The sequence below is a fragment of the Eublepharis macularius genome, chromosome 11 (genome assembly GCF_028583425.1).
Source record: "Eublepharis macularius isolate TG4126 chromosome 11, MPM_Emac_v1.0, whole genome shotgun sequence".
NCBI lineage: Eukaryota > Metazoa > Chordata > Lepidosauria > Squamata > Eublepharidae > Eublepharis > Eublepharis macularius.
The window spans coordinates 62,711,728-62,733,181 of record NC_072800.1 but is presented as its reverse complement, the minus strand read 5'-3'; the positions used below and the strand labels follow the sequence as shown (position 1 = coordinate 62,733,181).

Sequence of the window (21,454 nt, the reverse complement as noted above, 5' to 3'; positions counted from 1 at the left end):
TCATCCTTCTGTGTGTTTTCTAAAAAGAATATCCCGTGCACTGTAGAGTACCACGATTGTGACTGCTGCCTTAAAATGCACTATTTACGAGTCATGCCCAACAGTTTTAACTTCTGACTGATATCTGTTTTTAAAAACTGTTAAGTTATTTAAAGACTCTTCAGAAGGGCATTTTATTTTCTAAATTAAACCTGTATGAAAGCCTTTAGAAGAATTTATTCATATCTATGGAATTGGATGCCATCAATATGCAGATGACACCCAGCTCTATATTTCACTATCCAAATAGACATGGGATGCAGTAGAGATCTTAGGTCACTGTCTGATGGATGTTGTGAAATGACTGAAAGAAAACAAATTGAACCCAGACAAGACAGAAGTGACGGTGGTTGGGAAGCCAGAGATCTTGGAGGACATGGACGTATTTCATCTGACCCTCACAGACTCAGTTAAGAGCCTAGGGGTTATACTGGATCTAGCACTACTGCTAGAAAAGCAAATTAAGGTAGCTGCAAAAAATACTTTTCACAAACTCAGTCCATCCCCCTACCTTGACATAGTCAGTCTGGCCGCCAGGATCCATGCCATGGTAACATCAAGAGTTGATTACTCTAACACACTGTATATAGGTCTTCCCTCTAAATTAACTTGGTGATTCCAGTTGGTGCAGAATGCTGCAGCTTGTCTATTATCTGGAGCTAGGAGGACCATGAATAGCACTCCGATTCTATAGTCACTCCATTGGCTACCTATCAGTTACGACCAATTCAAGGTATTGGCTATCACCTACAAAGCTCTTCATGGCTTTGGTCCATCATATCTACAGGACCGCCTATCTCCCTGTATTCCATCATGGCAGCTTTGCTCATATGAACAGGTCCTTCTGCAGGTGCCACCTCACACATGGGCAGAATCAACAGCTGCATATACACATGTCTTCTCTTTAGTGGTCCCCTTTATGGAATGGTCTACCTGAGGAGGTTAGGAAAGCTCCCATTCTCCTGGCCTTTCTCAAATGATGCAAAAACTAAATTATTCAAAAGGGCTTTTTACTCAGATAGGAGGGCTGTGTATGTCAGGAAGTGGTCTCAAGAGAGCCATCAGTAAAGGGATAGGAAACCCCTCAGTAAAGAGATAAAGCGGGACCACAGACTATTGCTGTAAATATTGAGGAACCATAGAGTTCACTAATATTGCTATAGGTATGATCTTACTGGGCAGTTCCTGTGTTGTTTAATATGTTTAGTTATAGGATTGCTTATGCTCTGTTTCAACATTTCATCAACTCTGTATTGGATTTCTGCTGTTTTTTAACCTGCAAATTTTGCATATATACCCATTACACGTTTATTGAAAAGTCTTTGGTATTGACTGTACTGATTCCCACTGTGTAATCCACATTGAGTCTTAGTGAGAAAGGTTAAGGAGGAATCCTTAAGCTACAAAATCTATGGTTCTGATTATTTATTTACATCATTTATAGTCTAAATAATCAGAACCATAGATTTTGTAGCTTAAGGATTCACATTATATGAAGCTGCTTACATTCATGGAATTGCCACTGAAAGAGGCAGTTCTTGAAGAGCCTGTTCTTGAAGTATAGATGAAACTATATGGGTTCAGTTTTAGTGGTATTTATTTTATTCAGTTTTATAGGAGACAGGATTGTTAATATAAATCTGTTTACTAAAGACAAGGAAAGTCTAAAGTTCTCTGTTACCCATGTCAAATAATTTCCCGTCATCTAGTGGCAAGGCTATGATTCAGTTTGCTTGTCTACTGTAGCAACTAAGTTAACTGACAAAAGAACATGACCTTGTACTTCTTGGGCTAATAAAACTATTTGACCTGTATGTGTTATATGAATCATGCATGGCTAATTAAAGTAGGGTAGCCAGCATAAAAGGCAAGATTTTTCTGCTGTTGGATAGACATTACTAAACAAAGCCAATGTGGTATAATGCTCACAGTGTTGGACTAGGATGTGGGAGAATGCCCACTCTGGTCATGGAAGCTCACTGAACGACCTGGGGCCAGTCACTGTTTCCCTCAGCCTGACCTGAATTAGGCTCCGGGTTGAGGATAAAACTGAGGAGGAAAGCACAATGCTGTAAGCCATTTTGAGTCCCATTGGGGAGAAAAGTGAAATACAAATATTTTAAAATAATTTGTAAATTCACAATAATTTCATTTAAGGAAATATTTCTTTGCATTTAAGCAAATAACGGATGAACTTTTTTTTCACTGTACAGAGTGTTAACAATCAAGGTTGTATGTCATTTTCTGCTCATAATGTTTCACTGACATCTTAAAACACTATGATGTAGATTATTTTCATTGGCACAGAACCAGTCCACCTTACTGAAAACATCTCGCTGCCACTTGAACTGCATATAGATTGTTAGACTGATCCAAATTGCGCCAATCATGAGCGATAGAGTAGGGAGTGTACCCAAGCCTCTGTAAATTGTTAGTGTATGGAGTTACTATTAGGGATGTGCGCTTTGGGTTCCCATTTCGGGTTTTTAACCCAAATTGTGCCCGGTTTCTGAAGATTTGGGATTCCTGAATCGGCATTGCCAATACAAATCACTTCAGGAAGTTTCGGGAAAAGCAGCAGCAGCCACTCCCACAGCAATTTTCTAGCTGTTTGCATTGCAAACAGCAAGAAAAGTGCTGCTTGCTTTCAAACTTCCTGCCCTGCCGTTTTTTCCCCCCTGATGGGAGGGGGAGGAGGGTTGAAAAGGGGCCCTTTCAAACACAGCACTGTTTGCTTCCCTCGATAGAAGGGGGAGCTTCCTCCCCCTCCCATCCAGTGAAGCAAGCGGCATGGCATTTGAAATTTAAAGCACCCCTTTTTGTGCCATTTGCAAGTGGCATGAAAAGGGATGCTTTCAAACACCGCACCACTTGCTTCACCCAATGGGAGGAGGAAACAAGCAGCGGGGTGGGAAGTTTAAAGCAACCCTTTTCTTGCCACTTGCAAGCTGCATGAAGTGAATTGCTTTGAGCTTCGTTGTGTTCCATAAAGATTCCCAAAGCGGGACACCTGAATCTTTTTCGGGTTCACACTGCAGTTTTTAAAAACATTACTTATCTGTCACAGCATGCCTTTGCTTTCTGAATATGTGACCATTGGGATCTCTGTAGATTATCAAAAATAAATTTATATTTCATAATCAGTGCTAGCAATATTTTTTGAAAGTAGGCATCTGAAATATAGAAATGTGTTGCTTTCCTTTTGCTCTTGAAGCTACAAGTATGCCCTAATTGTGTTGTTCCATGTTGAAGTTGAGGGAAGCTGTCAATGAATTAGACCCTGAATTAGAACCCTTGTAAGTGAGCAACACCATGTGACCAGTGGTTTTACCATGGACAATATCTGCTTATAAGTTGATTTCAAGAGACAGATTTTAGTTCCTCTCTCTCTCTCTCTCTCTCTCTCTCTCTCTGGTCTTCTCTTGGTCATGGAAGGATTTGAAATATTCTCTTGAGAATGAAAAACAAAAAGTGATAGAATTGAATAAATTTTTGGAGTTTGAGAAGCAGCTGTCAAATGATTTGGAAAAGAAAATTCAATCCCAGGAAACTTTGAATGCGGCCCAGTTGTCACAGGAGCGCAGCTGTAACTCTGAGCTTCAAGTACTGCTAGAATCAGAGAAGTTCAGAGTTCTTGAGCTAAGCAGTGCCCTTGAAAGGGAAAAAGAATTGTGTGCCCAGCTTCAGGCAGCTGAACAGAAAAGGCAGAATGGGACTCTTAAACCGGCAGAAGAATTACTTGGAGATCTGCAAAAACAGCTGGATGAAAAGCATGGCCGTATAGTGGAGTTGGTTAGTGAGATGGAACGGTATAAATTGGAATCTGTTCAGCTGAAGCAGCAGATGGAAAAGGAGAGGCAGATTCAAAGGAAGACTCTGCAAGATGAACAAGAAGCTAATCTCTTGGCACATAAAAAAGTTCATGAACTGGAGTCCAAAGTGGAAGATCTTCAGTGGCAGCTTGGAGAAAAGAGACAGCAGGTTCATCAGCTGCAGCACGAGGAAAAGAAATTGCAAGAAACCATCCAAAAACTGCAGCAAGAGGAGCAGAGCAGAATGGCAGGAACCAAAGTGGAAACAGCAGCCTGCCAGAATCTAAATGAGGTAAGGTGGCTTTCAGAAGAACATGCCACATTGATTTCAGTTTCATCACATCTCTTGTTCTCATATAATTGCTTTAATAATGTTTCATTTATTCATGCGCCAAAAAGCTATAGGAAGTGTTTGTAGCCTTCATTATCTATAAGCTAGGCTAAAAGTGGTGGAAGTGTTGAAACTAGAATGAATATGGTAGAAGTGTTGAAACCATAATACATTTGTACGTGCAAATTCATTCTATTAGTAATTTCTTCCCACTCTTTATCTCAACACTACCTTGTTAACTTGCAGCTCTGGAGCTAGGCACTTTTCATCTTTGCGTTTTTACAAGTGAGTCTGCAATACCTGGTGCAAATGTTAGCAGTCAAACCATATCCTTAACACTAATAGGGAAGTTCATGAATATAGCTATATCATAAAGCCCTCTCCTCGTGTGCTTCAAGCACATGGCATGTTGCCTGGCTAGGCAGAACAGTTCCCAATCCAGCTGGAAGGGAAAATCATTGGAATGTGAGTCATAGGCGAGGCTGACTAGCTGCCCCACACCCCAGAGATGTGCAGAAACGTAGGACAAAAGAGGTCTTCCAGGAGTTCCTGAGTTAATTTCCTCCACACCCTCCCGATCTTCCCCCCCTTCTTCCTTCCTAATCAGAATTAATTAGAGAGCTGATAACTCTTCCCTTTTGCCAATCGCAAGTCATCAGTCACTATTTTTATCTATAGTTCTGCCCAAATATGTTCAATCAAACCTTGATGTTGGTAGCAATTTGGGCCTCAGAGCGCTATATAGTTGGCACTTCTCTCCTTGAATAGCACTGTGTAAATTGCATGATTTATACTAGTGTAATTCCTGTGGTATGCACTTTGAATGACCTTGGTATTGAAGATGCTTCTTTTTCCTCTTAAGTACAGCCTGATGTTGGCCTTGGATTGTTGCTCAGCAAGTCTCACTCTTTGCATGCGCTAGGAGCAACTCTTAATGTTTGCTTTTGGGGATGTTTGCTAGAAGGTGAAATATAATTACACATGATCAAAACTGGCTCTTTCTTGTAAGAATTGTTCAGAAATCTCAGCACAGGTCCTGACAGTAAGAGCTAAGCTACAAGAGACGAATTACACAAGTTCGGAAGGCTTTGTCAATTTCCCCTCTCAACAAAGCCAGCAAAGATCGCTCCTAAGAGGGTTTACTAATTTCCTCTCTGCCTCCCAAAGGCTTTGTCAGTTTCGCCTCCCCTTCTAGGAGGCGAAGAGGAAATCAACCCTCTGAGGAGCAATCTTTGCTGGCTCTGTAGAGAAGGGAAATTGACAGAGCCTTCCAATCTCTTTTAAAACTTAACTTCCCAGCTAACATTACGACTCCCTTCACGTGAGCATCCTTGTGTAATTCATCTCTTGTAGTTTAGCTCAATGGATTCCAGAGGGTAACTTTTAGGAATTAGTCTAAAAATCCCTATTGCAGATACTTACCCATTATTTATATATATATAAGGTGTTTAATTTATTCCAAGTCAGTTATAGTGTTGTCAAGAATTGAATTACTTCCAAACATTGCTACATGGCTAAATGTCTTGTGTATGCATGTGTGCACACATGCAAACACACACACGTCTCCCATGGAGTCATGAGACTTTAATGAGCCTGCCTACAATGAATGAAAGGAGCTATATTTAAAGATATAATTTAAAGAAATTCTCCAACAACTGGAGAATTTCTTTCCAAATGGTCTTGTACCATACCTCATGAAAATTAACAAATATAACTTTGAAAAATTCAGCTTTACAGTTCAGTGAAATTACTACCTAATCCCATATGAATTAAGTTTCCATACATAATTAATTCAAGGTGTTTGCTAAATATTTGTTGATACAGGCAACTTGGGATACATCTAATGAAAGAACAAGAAAGTGGGTCTTCCAGCAAAAAATGGGAGTAGCTGAAACAAAAGAATTGTCCTATTCTGCTCTAATTGGCATGGGAGGAGGAGGAGATGTTATCAAGGAATCCCACGATCTGCAGGCTGCCAGACAGAAGCTAAGAAATGTGTCTTCCAGACTGAAACTTCTGACTAACAAAGCAGCCAACAGGTTAGATTAACTTTTGCTACTGGTAGTAAATAATGTGTACATTAGTACCTTTTCTCAGAAGTTTCAGAAACTATGGGCTTGGTTCGTCATTTGTTTACAAGTGCCAAATTGCAACTTAGACTTTGAAGTTTCATCGGTCATGCTGACTAGTACAAGAGCCCTAATCTTCACCTAAACCAATAGCATTAGTTTTAGGCCTAGTTTAGACTGTAAGCCTGCAGGTAGGAGATTCATATCCTTAAAACTGCAATGATGAAGTACTGGGTGCCAGATCGGAAGCCTGTGCATTTTGTCATTTAGGTGAAAAACTCTGATGCATCTTTCATCTTGTCTGCAATAGGAGAGAAGTGATGCCAGGGATAAACAGAGATTTGGTTTCAGCAGGGGAGGAGAATCAAAGAAGTTTTGCCAAGATCTTCACAGAAAAGGGTAGATTTTGAGGAAGATTTTGAAAGAAGTGAGAAGCAAAACCATACTGGTGTTGTAGGAGGAGTTCTAGGTGTAAAAAAGGTAAGGAATAGAGGTGGACACAGTCTGGAAAATGGACCAAAATTTTGCATGGTCCAGCCCCGTTCGTGGTTCACAAACACACAGTTCGTGGGACTCACCTTTTTCATGAAGGTCCATTGGTCCGTGGTCCATGAGTCCAGACATCCTGTTACTGATCTAGCAATTCCCTAGGCAATGAAGAGGATATCTGCAGACCTTTTGCAGCTCTTAAAAATTTAATAGACATCTCTGCCTGCCGAGCAGAGAGCTCCCATTTGGCTCTATGGAGCAAGAAGAAAGAATTAATTCCCTAGGCAACAGAGGGGTGGACATTCTGCAGCCATGGCAACACCAATCTTAGCCCTCAAAACATAGATAAGCAGCTTTGCCTGCCAACCAGAGAGCTCCCATTCTTCTCTGCGAGCAAGAAGCAAGAATGAATTCCCTAGGCAACAGCTGGGAAGGTGTCTGTGTAGTGAGTGAGGGGGCTCTTCCCCCATCCTTTTCTGTTTGATTTTGCCTCATTGCAACTTTTTGGTGCTGCTAGCCAATGCAAGTCAATTGGCATTTGCGACTCCAGTATCTACTGGAAGTTTCCTGGGGGTGGCCGCTTTGGGGGTCTGTAAGTCAGATGTTTGAAATGGAAACTTGACTAAACTTTGAGAGTGGCTGGATGAGAGGCTGCTGAAGATTCTCTGCAAGTTTGAGCTCCCTGGGTATGAAGGGGTGGAGCTAGGGCTGCTGGAAGTAATAGACCATGGACCAACGAACCAGTCCGTGAATGGGGCTGGTCCGTGAAAAGTTCGTGGTCCATGAAAATCGACAGACCACAGGCTGGTGGTCCAAGGTTTTTTTTCTGGTCTGTGCCCACCTCTAGTAAGGAACAAATGCAGAGGAGCTTGAGGGAACAGGAGACCTTTGTGTGACTGAGGATGGTAGAACTGGAGCAATGAGGGTCATAGGCAGGGATGTAATAAGATATGGTCAGGGCAAGGCCATGGAAGACGTTGAAGGTAAGAACCATGAGTGGCCTGAATAAACATCATACAACACGAAGTGAATTATTTTAATAGCAGAATGCTGGATAGAGTTGAGAGGGCTGAGCTATGACAGCAGAAGACCAAAGAGGATGATGTTGCAGTTGTCAGAGTGAGAGGTACACCAGACTGAATCAGCAATCATTATAAAATCTCATTAATCGACAGTATAATTTAATTTAATTTAATTTAATTTATTACATTTATATTCTGCCCTCCCCGCTTCAGCGGGCTCAGGGCGGATAACAAAAATACAAAATATTAAATATCACTAAAACTTTAAAAACACTACATCTAATCATTAAAATTACAACTATGCAAATATATAAAATTCATATATTTGTACAGCAGTTCTTCCAGAGCAAATATATGAAGTATCAAGTATGGACAACAGCATCTGCATAGGAGGGCATATGATTTTTTTAAAAACCCTCAACGGGGGGGGGGGGGCACCGCATGGCGTCAGTCATATGCCTGGAGGAATAATTCCGTCTTAACAGGCCCGGCGGAATGCTAGCAAATCTTGCCGGGTCCTAGTCTCGTAGGGCGGAGCATTCCACCAGGCCGGGGCCAGGACCGAAAACGCCCTGGCTCTGGTCGACGCCAGGCGGGCCTCCCTAGGGCCAGGGACCCTTAAAAGATGCTTCCTGCCTGATCGAAGAGTCCTCCGGGGCTCGTATGGTGAGAGACAGTCCCGTATAAGCAAAGTTTATGTATTACAGTCTGATAGTCTACTGGTATTCTTGTGGTGAGTATAAAAACGGACAAAGTTAGTAAATTTTAGTACATTCCTTCTAATATACAAGTTTTTTCAACAGTTCCCAAATTTAGATAACCAGGCCTCATCTCATGATTTGAGCCCAGGGCCCTTAAAACACCTCTCAGTTACATAAAGTCCAGCCTGCCAGTTAAGATTTTTTTTCTCAAGTCCTGTTCTCTGTGCCTCTGTCTGCAGAGGTAAGGAGCGTGGCAACCCAAGGCAAGGCTTTTTTGATGGTGGCACTGCCTTTGGAATGCCCTCCCCTTTGATGCTTGCCTGGCACCTATTTTTCTCTCATTTAGGAACCTAGCCAACACATTTCTCTTTACTCAGGCTTTTAGCTAAGGGGTTCCATCTTTTTTAGTTGTTTTTTTATCTGCTCCTAGCCTGAAGACTGTTTTATAAAAATCATTTTAGTCATTTCTCTGATGTGGTTTTATTGGCATGCTAGTGATTTTATTGCTATTGCTAGTTTTTATCAGTATTACTTGTTTTTATTAGACGAGCTCAGTTCAGTTTATTCAAGGAAACGGTCCAAAAATTCCATTGGCTAGTGGACTCCCAAAATGTAACCATTGAATCTCAGTTGCACAAGGAGACTATAGAACTATATTAACATATAAAATTAATAGAAAAGTGTTAATTCATCCGAAGTAACGTAATGTTTAAAATATTTTATATATAAATTTATTTGATCAGAATTGAAAGCTGTCCTAGAGCCAGCAATATTTCAGCGTGGATGCTCAGAGCTGCTGGAATATATTTAGCAGCAGCTTCAGCAACCTTTCTACCATTACCTGAAAGAATGTTTTAAAACGGCAATTTACAGAATGGTAAGAATAAATTGCCAGAACAAAAACTGGCAGGGAAGCTCCGGGCTTAGCACAGAACTTGCAAGAGAAAAAAGTGGGAGGTTTACTCCATTAAGGGGAGCGCATTAAAATGAGATGATGAGTAAAGCTTTTGATAGATATAATGAGTAATTACTACAAGTAAATGAAGATAAAAGCGTGAAGCCCAAAAACATGGAAGAACAAACTCGTTTGGCCTCAGTTAAAATATGCTGCCTGTCAAGTTGCAGGCAAGTGCTAAGTAGGGGAGGAGAGCGGGGAGGAGGCATGGCAACAAAAACACACTGACACAGTGCTGGAGATAAAGAAGGCCACAACTTTATTGAGATTACAGCTCAGGGAGCAAAGATGGCATAGGGCACAGATCCGACCATCAGCTGACCTGCCTGCCAAGCTGATGACCCACACACCCGCTCAGCCCCCTGCTGAGGAGGGAACCATGGGATGACAGTCAGTGGGATGCCCCGTGGGTGTGAAACATCCTCTGCCACCTGGGATTGAGGCGGACTGACAGCCCCCGACTGGGCATGCACCAGCCATTCCTCACTCCCCAGATCCCTTATGGGGACTCCCATAATAGGGAAACTGAGCCCGAGGGCCCTGTTTCCCCCAGATCAGTGCCCAGTGCCCTAATACACAGCCTACTAACTCCAAAGTTGTGATGAAAGGGAAGGCTGAGTGGGATGCTGCCATGGGCCAAGTGCTATGAGGTGGGAGCCAGCTTCCAAGACTAGGGGCCCGCACCAGATGTGCCTGGGCGTGCTCCCCTGGCCCCTGGTCATTCCCTGCCCCTCCACAACATGTCAGCCACCATGCCATGCCCCACCTGCCTCCCCTGCATCACCCGCAACCTGGCCCCCAGCTTAAGTCTGGGAGCCACTGTTTCTTCAAGCTTCCCAATATGGAAATACAAGCTTAAGCTTTATATATACTACTGTTGTTAAAGTCCACATCAGTGATTTCCCCCCCTAAAAACTGCGTACAAGCACTAGTAAAAGAGAGTGCTCAAAGCCGTAACAGTAGGGTTAACAAAGAATCTGATAAGGAAGGTAAGGTGGGTAAAGGTGCAAGTACCGAGTCATTACTGACCCATGGGGGGACGTCGCATCACAACGTTTTCTTGGCAGACTTCTTTTACAGGGTGGTTTGCCATTGCCTTTCCCCAGTCATCTACACTTTACTGCCAGGAAACTGGGTACTCATTTTACCATCCTCAGAAGGATGGAAGGCTGAGTCAACTTTGAGCTGGCTACTTGAACCCAGCTTCCGCCAGGATCGAACTCAGGTTGTGAGCAGAGATTGGACTCTAGTACTGCAGGTTACCACTCTGCGCCACAGGGCTCCTGATAAGGCAGGATTTAGCCTAAATTTAATAACTGTTGACCAAGCTTACACAGATGATTTTTTAAATCCTGCCTGCAATTTTTAAATCATTTTTACTGCTGTTGTGAGCCACTTTGATCAGGTCGGGTGAGATGACATACACATTTTCTAAATAAATAAGTAAATAAAATAAATCTGCTGATACATCTCTTTGAAGCAATTTTGACATATTAACTATTTAGCAGAAATCAACACATCAAATAAACACTGAGCTCAAAACCTACAAGGATGAAGAATCAGACCAGGCCTTGATCTAGTGTAATTTAAATTAATGAATTAAAAATAATGATGCTTAAAGAAGACGCTGTTGTAGAAAACAAAAGTACTAGAGCATTTAACCATGTTTTAGACTTGTATTTCCATTATTTGTGAGAAAATGGATTAGATAATCGAAAGCTATAGAGCAGTCTTCTGTTGCGTTACATTTCTGCCAGTACACATGCTGTTGTGCTCCTTACATGACAGGCATTTTGATTTATTCAGGCTGCCGTTTGAAAAAACAGATGATGAAGACTTTGTTGGGATACAAAATGATATTGAAGAAGTTCTCTTGCTTTTGCAAATGTTATCTGGCTTCTCCAACTTGGATACAGAGGTAAGATTAATGAGGAAGGGAAACTAAGCTTATTCAAGACATTTCTGATGTGGTTGTATTAAGTTATTTCACAGCCATACTGTATTTGCCATATGGGAGCCAGAATTCTGAATGCAGCATGACTTAACAGGCTTTAAAAACCTGTTCTATAAAGAACTCAAAGTCACTGTTAAAGTTGTAAGAAAAAAACAAGCAATTTAATTTGTCAGTGGTTTGGATTTCATGTTACATTTTTAAAGAGTGCGATAAGTTGTTACATTCTCGAAAAGCTGCATTGTTCCTTAGAAGCTGGAGTTGTACTGAGCTACTCTCTTACTGCTCGTTTTCCTTTCTAGCTGAATTCAGAGCTACCACCAGTTAGTTCATTGACTGAAAGGTTGCTAAAACAAAATGCTGAGCTGACTGGATTTGTCAGTAGACTGAGTGAGGAAAAGAACAATTTGAGAAATGTCATCATGAAACTGGAGGAGGAACTTAGACGATGCCAGCACAGAGGACCCTGTGGAGATTCTGTATGGATTTTTTTATTTGAATGCAAATTATTCTTTTAGTGTTCATTTGTTTAGACAGGAATTTTATAGATCTTAAGCCCCAGGATGCTGGGATTCCTGTATTTTAGTAGCTTTTGGAGACTAAGCCATCGTGCTTAATTTTCTTAGGCTAGTTATTTGACAAGACTAACTAAAACATTTTTGGGTCATGCATTTTGTGTGATAATACCAAATGAAATATAACTCCCCTTTGTTCAGTAATGTTTGCTTGAGATGAGGAGGATACCCTGTCATGTCTTCTTTCCGTCATCCTAGGCAGCAGGAATTAGATTGCTCTCTCTGCCCTCGATGGGGAAGGGAGTTCCTACCCTTCTCAGTTCCTTTCCTGCCTCCAAGCAGTGTAATTTTAGTTTTATTTTTTATTTCAAAATACTTACATCCCACCTTTTCCTCTAGGAAACCCAAGGCAACTAAAAACATATCACTAAAACATCTTAGAATAAAAATATTAGATCACAAAACACACTGAAAGAAAAAGTACAAAATAACCAAGTGAAACTTCATGCAAAGCCCTTTAAAACAAAAAAGCCTCAATTATCCTCATAAAGGCCAACAGAAATCAGATCCTTTGGTACTCTAAAGTACCTCATTCTTCAGGATCAGAGTAGCTATAGAAAAAGCACGGTGTGGTGGCCAAATGTGTCATCTTTGAAAAAGTTATCAATAACATATTTTCAGGGCCGAATCTATGGTTGCTGGCGCCCAGTGCAACCCTTGCCTGGCCCTCTGCACACGAGCACAGCGTGCGTGTGCTCCCGTCGCTGCGTGATAATATCACTTCTGTGATGTCATCACACGGGGCGGGAGGCGTGCCGCCTGTGCAGCAAGCCATCCACCTAAGCACCCGGGACGCCGTGGAACCAGTGGCGCAGGCATACACTGGGGCGGCTGGCTGAGCACAGGGCTAGGAAGCCCTCGCGCGGTTTGCCTGCTCCGTGCCGCCTGCACGGCAAGCTGGCCGCCCCAGCGCCAGTGTGCCACAGAGCTGGTGGCGGTGGTGCGGTCGTGCACTGGGTGGCTAGCTTTCCACGCAGGTGGCTGGGAGATCCTGCACGCGCAGCAAGCCAGCCGCCCCATTGGCGGGGCAGGCGTGGGCCTCCCAACCCTGCACTCAGCCTCCCATGTGGCAAGCCACGGCGCGCTCCCAGTGGCTGGCAGCCGCGCCCAGCGCCCCATCTTTGGCAGCGCCGGGGGCAAGCTACCCCCCCTGCCCCCCCTCGATCCAGCCCTGCATATTTTGACCTGAAGAGTAGCGTGCACTACTTGGACCCATACAAATATTGTGGCCACTTGCCTTCCATCCCATCACATGTAAGTGGATGACTTTTAAGCACCAAGCCAAAATGTTTTTATTCACATAGGCTTTTAATTAAAGGGTTGATCTTTTATACTATTTTAGTTGGGAAAGTGTTATTTTAAACTCTCATGATTTGGTTGTATGATATATGTTGGGCTGTGTTTTTAATTCTGGATTTTAATTAATATCTTTTAATGTTTTTATTATTTTGTATTTGACAAGCTGCCGAAGGCAGTATAAACATTTTCTAAATACATAAACAAACAGGGCTCAACTTGCATGATGTTTAAACCCCCAGTTATAGGGGAAGAATCCCATGAACTTTACAAGGACGATTCTCTTTATGTATGTCATCCAGCACATGGATGTAGTACTTTCATTGATGTGAGCAGAACTCCCATTTATTCTGAAAGGATACTCTCTAATACTTGTACAAGCCCAACCAAGCAGTGTAATGAAGCCTAAAATATATTTGGGGCTTACTTCTTGGATTTCTTTTTTTAATTTTTGCAAGCCATTTAGACCACCACTGTACAATGGAGGAAGTATCGATACACTTGTTGCTTCAGAAAGAGAGAGCTGGAACAAAGAGAAATCAACTCTGCAGCAGTCCCTGAAACAGGCAGAGGCAGAGCTCGTCAAACTGAGAGCAGAGTTAAGGAACGAGGCTTTTCTGAGAGAACTGGGATCAGATTCAGAAAATGCTGCTTTAAAGGTTGGAAGTTTTTCATTGACTTTCTTGGGACATTTTCTTCTGCCATTAAAGGTTAGGCTTGTGCCCCACCTCCATCATTAATCTGAGATGAAACATTCAGAGCCTAAAGCAATACCTTTATTACAGCTGCTCAGTTTAGACAAATGTGCAACATTTTTTTCATTGTGATTTTTCTTTGGAATAAATAAAAGGAATATGTCAACATTTTATATTTGGACAAAATTCCAAAGGAGGAAGGCTCCTATAAGCAGGTGACAATCTTCTCCTGTTAAAAGCCGAAATGTGGAGCTGCTTTCCCCCACCCCAGCTATAATTGCGAAGGACAGTAACTGCAAATAGTCTGGACTCTGATAGGAAAAATGAACTGCATGCAAATACTAGGCTTAATATACTGTGTTGTTTCTTACATCACTATTAATTTCCTTTCCATTCCAGAGAATTTATGGCAGGTATTTGAGAGCGGAGAGCTTTCGGAAGGCACTCATATATCAGAAGAAATATTTACTGCTCTTACTGGGTGGGTTTCAGGAGTGTGAAGAAGCCACCTTATCTCTCATTGCAAGAATGGGTGGACAGCCTTCCTACACAGATCTGGAGATTATTACACATCGTCCAAAGGGTTTCACACGGTTCCGGTCAGCAGTTAGAGTGCTAATTGCAATTTCAAGGTATGGTTCATGACAATCTTGTAAAATGGAGAACCGCAAGAACATGATCATGTGCAGTAAAATGATGGAATATTCCTCACTAAATGAAGCAAACTGTTTGTATGGTTCAGTTTTGGCAAGAAAATTCCTATAATTTACTAACCATATATTGCAGAACAGTGTGCCAAAGTAAACCATGCCTATTTTCCCCCTCTGAATGTCAAGATTTTTAAAGATTGTTTCATTTCTGTATGACTCACTTGTTATCTACAGTTCCTTTTGGTTCACCAAAACAGCCCCATCATCTGAAAATCATACCAATATCAGCATAAATCAGATTGCTAATTTGAGAGGCTACCATATTGGCTGCTGCATATCTGTGAAGCATAATGAGCATGTTAGAAGTAGAAGCATTTTACCATTTTTCCCTCTTGTTTTAAAATGCAGAATGAAGTTCCTGGTTCATCGTTGGCATCGAATTACTGGTTATAGTTCAATAGGCATCAGCAGAGATGGTTTTAGCCAGAACACAGGTACGTAAAATGAGAAACAAGGTAGCTTTCTCTAAAGCATTAGTCTCCAGCTGGAGAGTTTCAACAGAGAACTGGGCCATGATCTTACCTACAGCACTCATGTTTGTAGCACTAGGACCTGGGAGACCAGGACAAGCACATGGGGAACTCAGGTTCAAATTCCCATTTGGGCAAGTCACTTCCTCCTAGGGTGGTTGTGAGGATGAAATGGAAGAGAGAAGAATGATGTTATAGAATGCCGTGGGTCCCTAGTGAGGACACAAAAAATGGGGTACAAATATCTAAGTAAATCTGGGTGGGAGGACAAAACAGATAAAAAGGAGAGGGGCCAGATCTAGATAGATACATATATATCAAAGATAGAAAATAGAATATTTGATCCCACTTTGTAGGATGGGGTTTAAAATGGTTCTGGAAGATTGAAGATCACAGTTTTAAAACAAAGGTCTGTGGATTGTGAACTGAAATATATCTAGGATGTAGACTTTGTTCAGTACATTATATTCGCAGTACAAAAAGCTGATGATGCAATTCAGCACAACCCATAATGCTATCTGTAATCGAGACATACGAACCATATTTTATCCTATTGTAATCCCTTAGTAGTTATGGCTTAACTGTATATTTTACCCTATACATTTTAGCCAACCGACTTCTTTGAATTGGACCTGTATCATTAATAGTAACCAGACCTGTATGATTTATTATTAATAATAACTGGTGGGGAACAGTCATCAGCTAGATAACGTCCCATGCCAAGGTGCTTTGGAAAGTGCAAAAAAGGATGTTACGGTTTTTCAAATATGCAATAAAACTCTGTTTGAGGGAGTTACTTTTCTTCAAGAGCCTTCAGAGTTACTGGACACAAAATGGCAGCTTATACAAAAACTGCAGCCTTTCAGAGCTCGTCTGCAGTGCTGAGGTTGGAAAACCTTTCCCAAAGTGAGCCACTACCCCCACCCTAAACTGTAATTTGCCCTGCAGGAGAAAAATATACTTCTCTGTTTTCCTTAGAAGAGACAAATAGCAGTTTTGATGCATGGTGAAAGAGGCAATAGCACACATCTTTCCAGAACAAGTCTGAAGGAAGGTGTGTGTGCACGCATGCGTTCACACACAAAGGAGAAAGAGGAGAGGCAGATAGGAAAGGGAGCTGGCACTGTTATTGGCGCAGTTTGCTTCCAGCTTCTTCATACAAAAAAGGAAAGAGGAGCAAAGCTGGCTGCTGTGGTAGTTTTAAAGGGAGGGATAAAAAATTAAACCAGCTGCTATGAAGCTTTAAAGGGAAGGATAAAAAATGAGCCCAGTACTGTGGAGGGGGCGAAGAGCTGCTTTTAATTGCTTGGGGAGTGACTGATCACACCTGAGTGACCTTCTGCCCATTCCTGCAATAATGTATGTGCTGTTAGCATAATGCTAATCTTTTGAGTCTTGTAATAGAATCCTGACACTAAATTTGCATTTTTCTGAAAGACTTTCTAGCATTGTTCTATCATCATCAGTGTTGAAACATAAAGCTGCAGTGTTATGTTTTGAAGGGCAGAACCAGGAGGCCAATGCAAAACAGTTACTATTTTGACATTCACTTGTGGGGTCCCAGTCAAGGCTGTTGGAGTTTTAAAAACCAGCTTCCAGCCTTCATGGCTATTGTGTACATTTGAATAAATTAAGTTCTGCTTTGGGAATCAGGCTGTCAGTATTGAGGAATTATATCTCTAAACTAACTATGGGGAAAGTATTCCTTGAAAGTAATTAATCTGCCGAACTGAGTTTGTTTATCTGGGGCACACGGTTAATTCTTTTTTAAATATGTAGGTAATGAACTAAGGCAAGATTCATTTTCAGGTGGTCTTGAACTATATGGAGATCAAAGACATTCTTCTTATCGATCCAGATCAGAGCTGGAATCTCTCAGATCTCCTCTAAGCTATCAACACAGGTAAATTACAGCTTCTACTCTTTTCCTGCATTTAGAAAAAACAAGCTGCTAAAATGTAGCCTGTTTGCCATACAAACCATCGCCGTATGTTCAGAGGCAGCAAACCCCCAAGTACCAGATGCTATGGTCAGAAAAGGAGGAAAGTATTAACCATGCTGTGCTGTGCAAGATGACCTATCATGGGTGACCAATGTCTGGACTTTGTATCCAATTTAGCAGGGCATTTCTTCCAGATTTTTTTTATAACATGCTTTATTAGTTTTAATTCCAAATCAACCTACAAACAGATCAAACCAAATCTTACAGGATTAATACATATTTATACAATATATTTATTACAATCCATCTCTACTGTTCAATTGTATTTGTGTAGTCTTTCCATTACTATTAGCCTATTAGCTAATTAGCCTATTAGCCTATTATTTCTATAAGTCTACTTTGTTTAATTTTGAAAATCATTTTCTTTTCTCACTATTTTGGGTCCTATCTTCCTAAACTATAATTAAATTCTTATTTTGTATTTTAATTCAATCCACCTATAAAAGGGGATCCATCTTTGTTTCCAATCGTGTTTTCCACAGTTTTTAACTACCATAAGTCTCTGGATCTCTCCAGTTTTATGATAGTAAAAACATGTCTGCAAAATGTTACTTCTTTCTCTTTGTTACAGGTGATACATTTATTTATTTAAAATATTTCTAGGCTGTTTTTCCAGGTTAGTGAATAAGGGTGTGCACCAGAAAAAAACTCAAGTTTCTTACTTCAGGTTTACCCGAAGCAGGAAAAACACTCAAAACCCAGATGGGCAAGCCACTTCGGATTTGGGTATTTAAATCGCTTCGGTATGCTCTGTAAAGATTTGAAGTATACTGAAGTAAGAGGGAAAGCTTCCAGCCCCAGCCCCGCCCCCCACCCCACTTATCTGGCCCTGGAAAGGGGTATTTAAACCCCTGCCGACAGCTGCTTGGCAGGGATTTCCCCGCCGAACAGCTGATTCCGGGGTTTAAATGCCCCTTTTCCTGCTGCTTTGCAGCAGCATGGAAATGGGCATTTAAACCCCTTGACCCAAATCTTCCCAAAGTGATTCGTATCGCTTTGGGAAGCTTTGATTTGGGGTTTCTGAATTCGGGAATCCCAAATCTTTGCGAATCGGGTCTGATTCGGATATTTTACCCAAATTGCACACGCCTAGTAGTGAATATTAAAACGTTTGAGACATTAAAGAGCATTTAAAATCCATATAGAATGTTTAAAACAAATAAATAAAATGTAATATAAACACACAAACAGCAAGGAGTGCTCGTAAAAGTTAACGAGGGAATGGCAAACAAAAAAAAAGTCTGGCAGAAGACAATAGTAGAGGGAGACAGATGAATTTCCCTAGGGAAGGAGTTCCAATGTTTTGGTGCCACAACTGAGAACACCCTTTTTCACGTTGCCACCCATCTAGCCTCAAATGGTGGTGGTGTCCAAAACAGAATCTTTAAAAATGAGCAGATTGGACAAGTAGGTTCATATGGAAGTAGATAATCAATATCCACATGTTTAGATATCAGTTCTTCCCCATTGACCACCACTCTTTCCAATTTGTACTTCCTTTACAGACCCTTGCTTTTTATGTTTTGCTAAATTATTGGAAACTAAGATAAATGTATTCTAAATCAGATGCAATTTTCGCAACTATTTTAGGAAAAGGACACTATGGTTTTTCTGCAAGGTCTCGAACAAGGGACTGTTGGGTACTGTCTGTAGCTGTAGGTATGCTCGTACTGGGTAGTTTATACATTGTTAAATATATCATGTTTAATTATTTATGCTTTGTTTCAGCAGTACTTCACTATTTGTATGTGTTTGTTTTTAAATTTCTGCAATCCATTGCTTGTATTGTTCATTGATTGTATTGACTTTCACTGTATAATCTGCCTTGAGTCCCAGTAAGAAAGACGGACTAAAAATAAATAAATAAATTTGGGGACTGGAAGGTAGGTACGCCTTCAGGAGATGCAGTGAAAAATGGCAGAAAATATCAAAGAGCGCGTACAAAATGTTCAAAGGATTGAAACACCTTCCTTTGAAGTAAAAGCAAATGTTTGTGGCTTTTTAGTTTATAAAATAAGACTAAAGGAGTGAGAGAGATTTATAAAATTATGAATGGTATAGTATGAAACCATTAATCATTCTGAATGCTAAAACCCAGAGTCACTCAAAGAAGTTGATTGGCAGTAGGCTCATAAGATGTTGTGATGTCAACTACCTAAGATAGTTTTTTTTAAAAAAAATGGATAATTACATAGAGAGCCTGTCAAGAGCAACTAGATATGACAGCTAAATAGAGGCTTGTGAATACCGTATGTTAAGGATGAGCAATGGGGTGGCCGTTGGCTGTTGTCTTCATGACTCCCTTATGGCTCTCCCAATAGTATGTAGCTACTGTAGGGAACATATGCACATTAGATGAACCTTTTGTTTCGTTCAGTGAAGACTAATTATTTGGTAGCTTCCTGTAGTGAATTAAAAGCAATTTAGACCAATGCCTTTTCACCAATATCTTTCATTGCTTCTCTGTCTCAAGGTACCAGGGTGTCCATACTGATTTAAGCACAGTTTCCCTTGCATGTTCTCAGCTACAGAATTATGATCCCGATAGAGCATTAACTGATTATATCAATCGTCTGGAGGCTCTACAGAAGCGACTTGGAAGTGTACAGTCCGGTAAATATTGCTTATTTAATTACTGTGGTCTCAATTCAGTTTCACTTTCTTACGATTGCCTTAATTTAGTGTTTATTTGACCATATACTTGAAAATCATGTTCCTTGTAGAAGGCACCTAATATTGCTTATTCTTTAATCACATTTTGTATTTCTTTCTGGTTTTATAGCACCAGCTTCATATGCACAACTGCACTCTGGTATCAGAAGATAAATCTTTACAACATCTTCACTGCTGGTAGTAACATCAGATAAAATGCCTTCTGCAAATCTACGCGCCTGCTGTGCTTTTGTATAATGTGTATATTGTGGGACCAACATGAACACAGCTCAATGATTGTATGCAGTTCACCTTGCTGGCATCTCCACACCGACTGGAACTTGTGTACATAGGCACTTTTGTGGTCATTCAAACCTGATCATTAAATTACATGTATATTTGTGGAATGCTTAATTTAAACAATTAAATTATTAAGAAGTGTGTATTTATCAAATGGATTGAGAGGATGAAACTTTTGAGATTGCTGAATGCTTAGTTGTAAGTGCACAACACTTTCTGATAAGGCTACTTGAAGGACTTTTCATGATTTTATCCTATTTGCTACTGGCACTGCAGAGAGAAATATCACTTGTAGAGACCTATTTTTGTAAAGGTAGAAGTTTTGAATTTTATGGGTATTTTGTCAAAGTACTGAAATAAAGATGATTTCATCCTTTTAATACTCTAGTGTTCAGTAATATTTAAAATATGATCTATGCATTTTGTGGATAAAGCAGATTTGGTAAGGGAGAGATGATAGATCTTTAAAAATACTTTCACTAATACACCACCCAACACCCTAGTACTGACAGACAAGTCACAGCTAAGCGAGTTTCCACTCATTCATTAACATGTGTAGAGAGAGACTGAATGTCTGACAAGCGTCGTTTGAAATCCTGGCTGATTGGTTGGATTTGTGGCATTTCCCTTTACTTTAGATCTTCACAGTATGCAGTTTTGTTTACACAAAGTTGTGTAAAATGTTGAGTTGTATTGAGAGTTTCATTTTAAAAACAGATTGCTTATAATAGAGGCATTATTAAACACAGATACTGTGGTGGTGCCTGATAGAATGTACACAAATGCAAGATAGTTAATTGCCATTTCTGAAACTGAGGCATGGTTCACATATGCCTGAGAGGATGGTAAAATGAATTTACCACTGCAGGTCAGGGTTCTAACTTTGAATGGTTGAGTTTTTAAAATAGGAAACAAACTAGTCTCTACCGCCCTCTCGTGCTTGTTATGCTGGTTTTCTATTTGCAGGCAATTTAATATAGGAAAATATTCTACAGTGAGATCTTGCAATGTAAAGTGATAGTTCATTCTACACTTCATTCCATACATGTATGAAGCCTCAGGTGAACCTCTTGGTTGCAGCATGTTGACCACTCCACCTTCCATCCTATTAGTGAAGGTTCTTTTGCAGATATAGTTAAGGATGAACTGTACAATATGTTTAATGAGTAGGATCCAGATTTTATGGACTCGGTGTGTGCTTTGTCCACAGCAGCTGTAGGGAATGTCATTTAGAAGCCTGTGAAGGGACAATTTGGCATAAGGGAGGAAGGACTCCTGCATTCCCCTCGCGTAGTGTCCTTCAGCTGAGATTGCTAGGAGCCCCTCCTTCACTAGTCTGTGGTCCCAAGCCAAATTAGGCCCCACAGACCTTTAGAATTTAGAAC

The 21,454-nt window shown here is 40.8% G+C and overlaps 1 protein-coding gene across 5 annotated transcripts in view; it reads left to right on the top strand.

Annotated features, from left to right (window-relative positions):
* Window positions 1–20,449, top strand: part of AKAP9 (A-kinase anchoring protein 9) — a 142,514-nt gene extending 122,065 nt beyond the window's left edge. For all 5 annotated transcript variants that reach the window (XM_054991883.1, XM_054991881.1, XM_054991882.1 and 2 more), the window contains 10 exons: window positions 3,475–4,143; window positions 6,007–6,221; window positions 11,225–11,336; window positions 11,672–11,848; window positions 13,699–13,899; window positions 14,335–14,567; window positions 14,994–15,079; window positions 16,925–17,018; window positions 19,591–19,730; window positions 19,900–20,449. In XM_054991883.1, the coding sequence (XP_054847858.1) occupies window positions 3,475–4,143; window positions 6,007–6,221; window positions 11,225–11,336; window positions 11,672–11,848; window positions 13,699–13,899; window positions 14,335–14,567; window positions 14,994–15,079; window positions 16,925–17,018; window positions 19,591–19,730; window positions 19,900–19,943 (1,971 nt within the window). In that variant the 3' untranslated portion in view covers window positions 19,944–20,449. The remainder of the gene's footprint in view (window positions 1–3,474; window positions 4,144–6,006; window positions 6,222–11,224; window positions 11,337–11,671; window positions 11,849–13,698; window positions 13,900–14,334; window positions 14,568–14,993; window positions 15,080–16,924; window positions 17,019–19,590; window positions 19,731–19,899) is intronic.
* The last annotated feature ends 1,005 nt before the right edge of the window (window positions 20,450–21,454 follow it).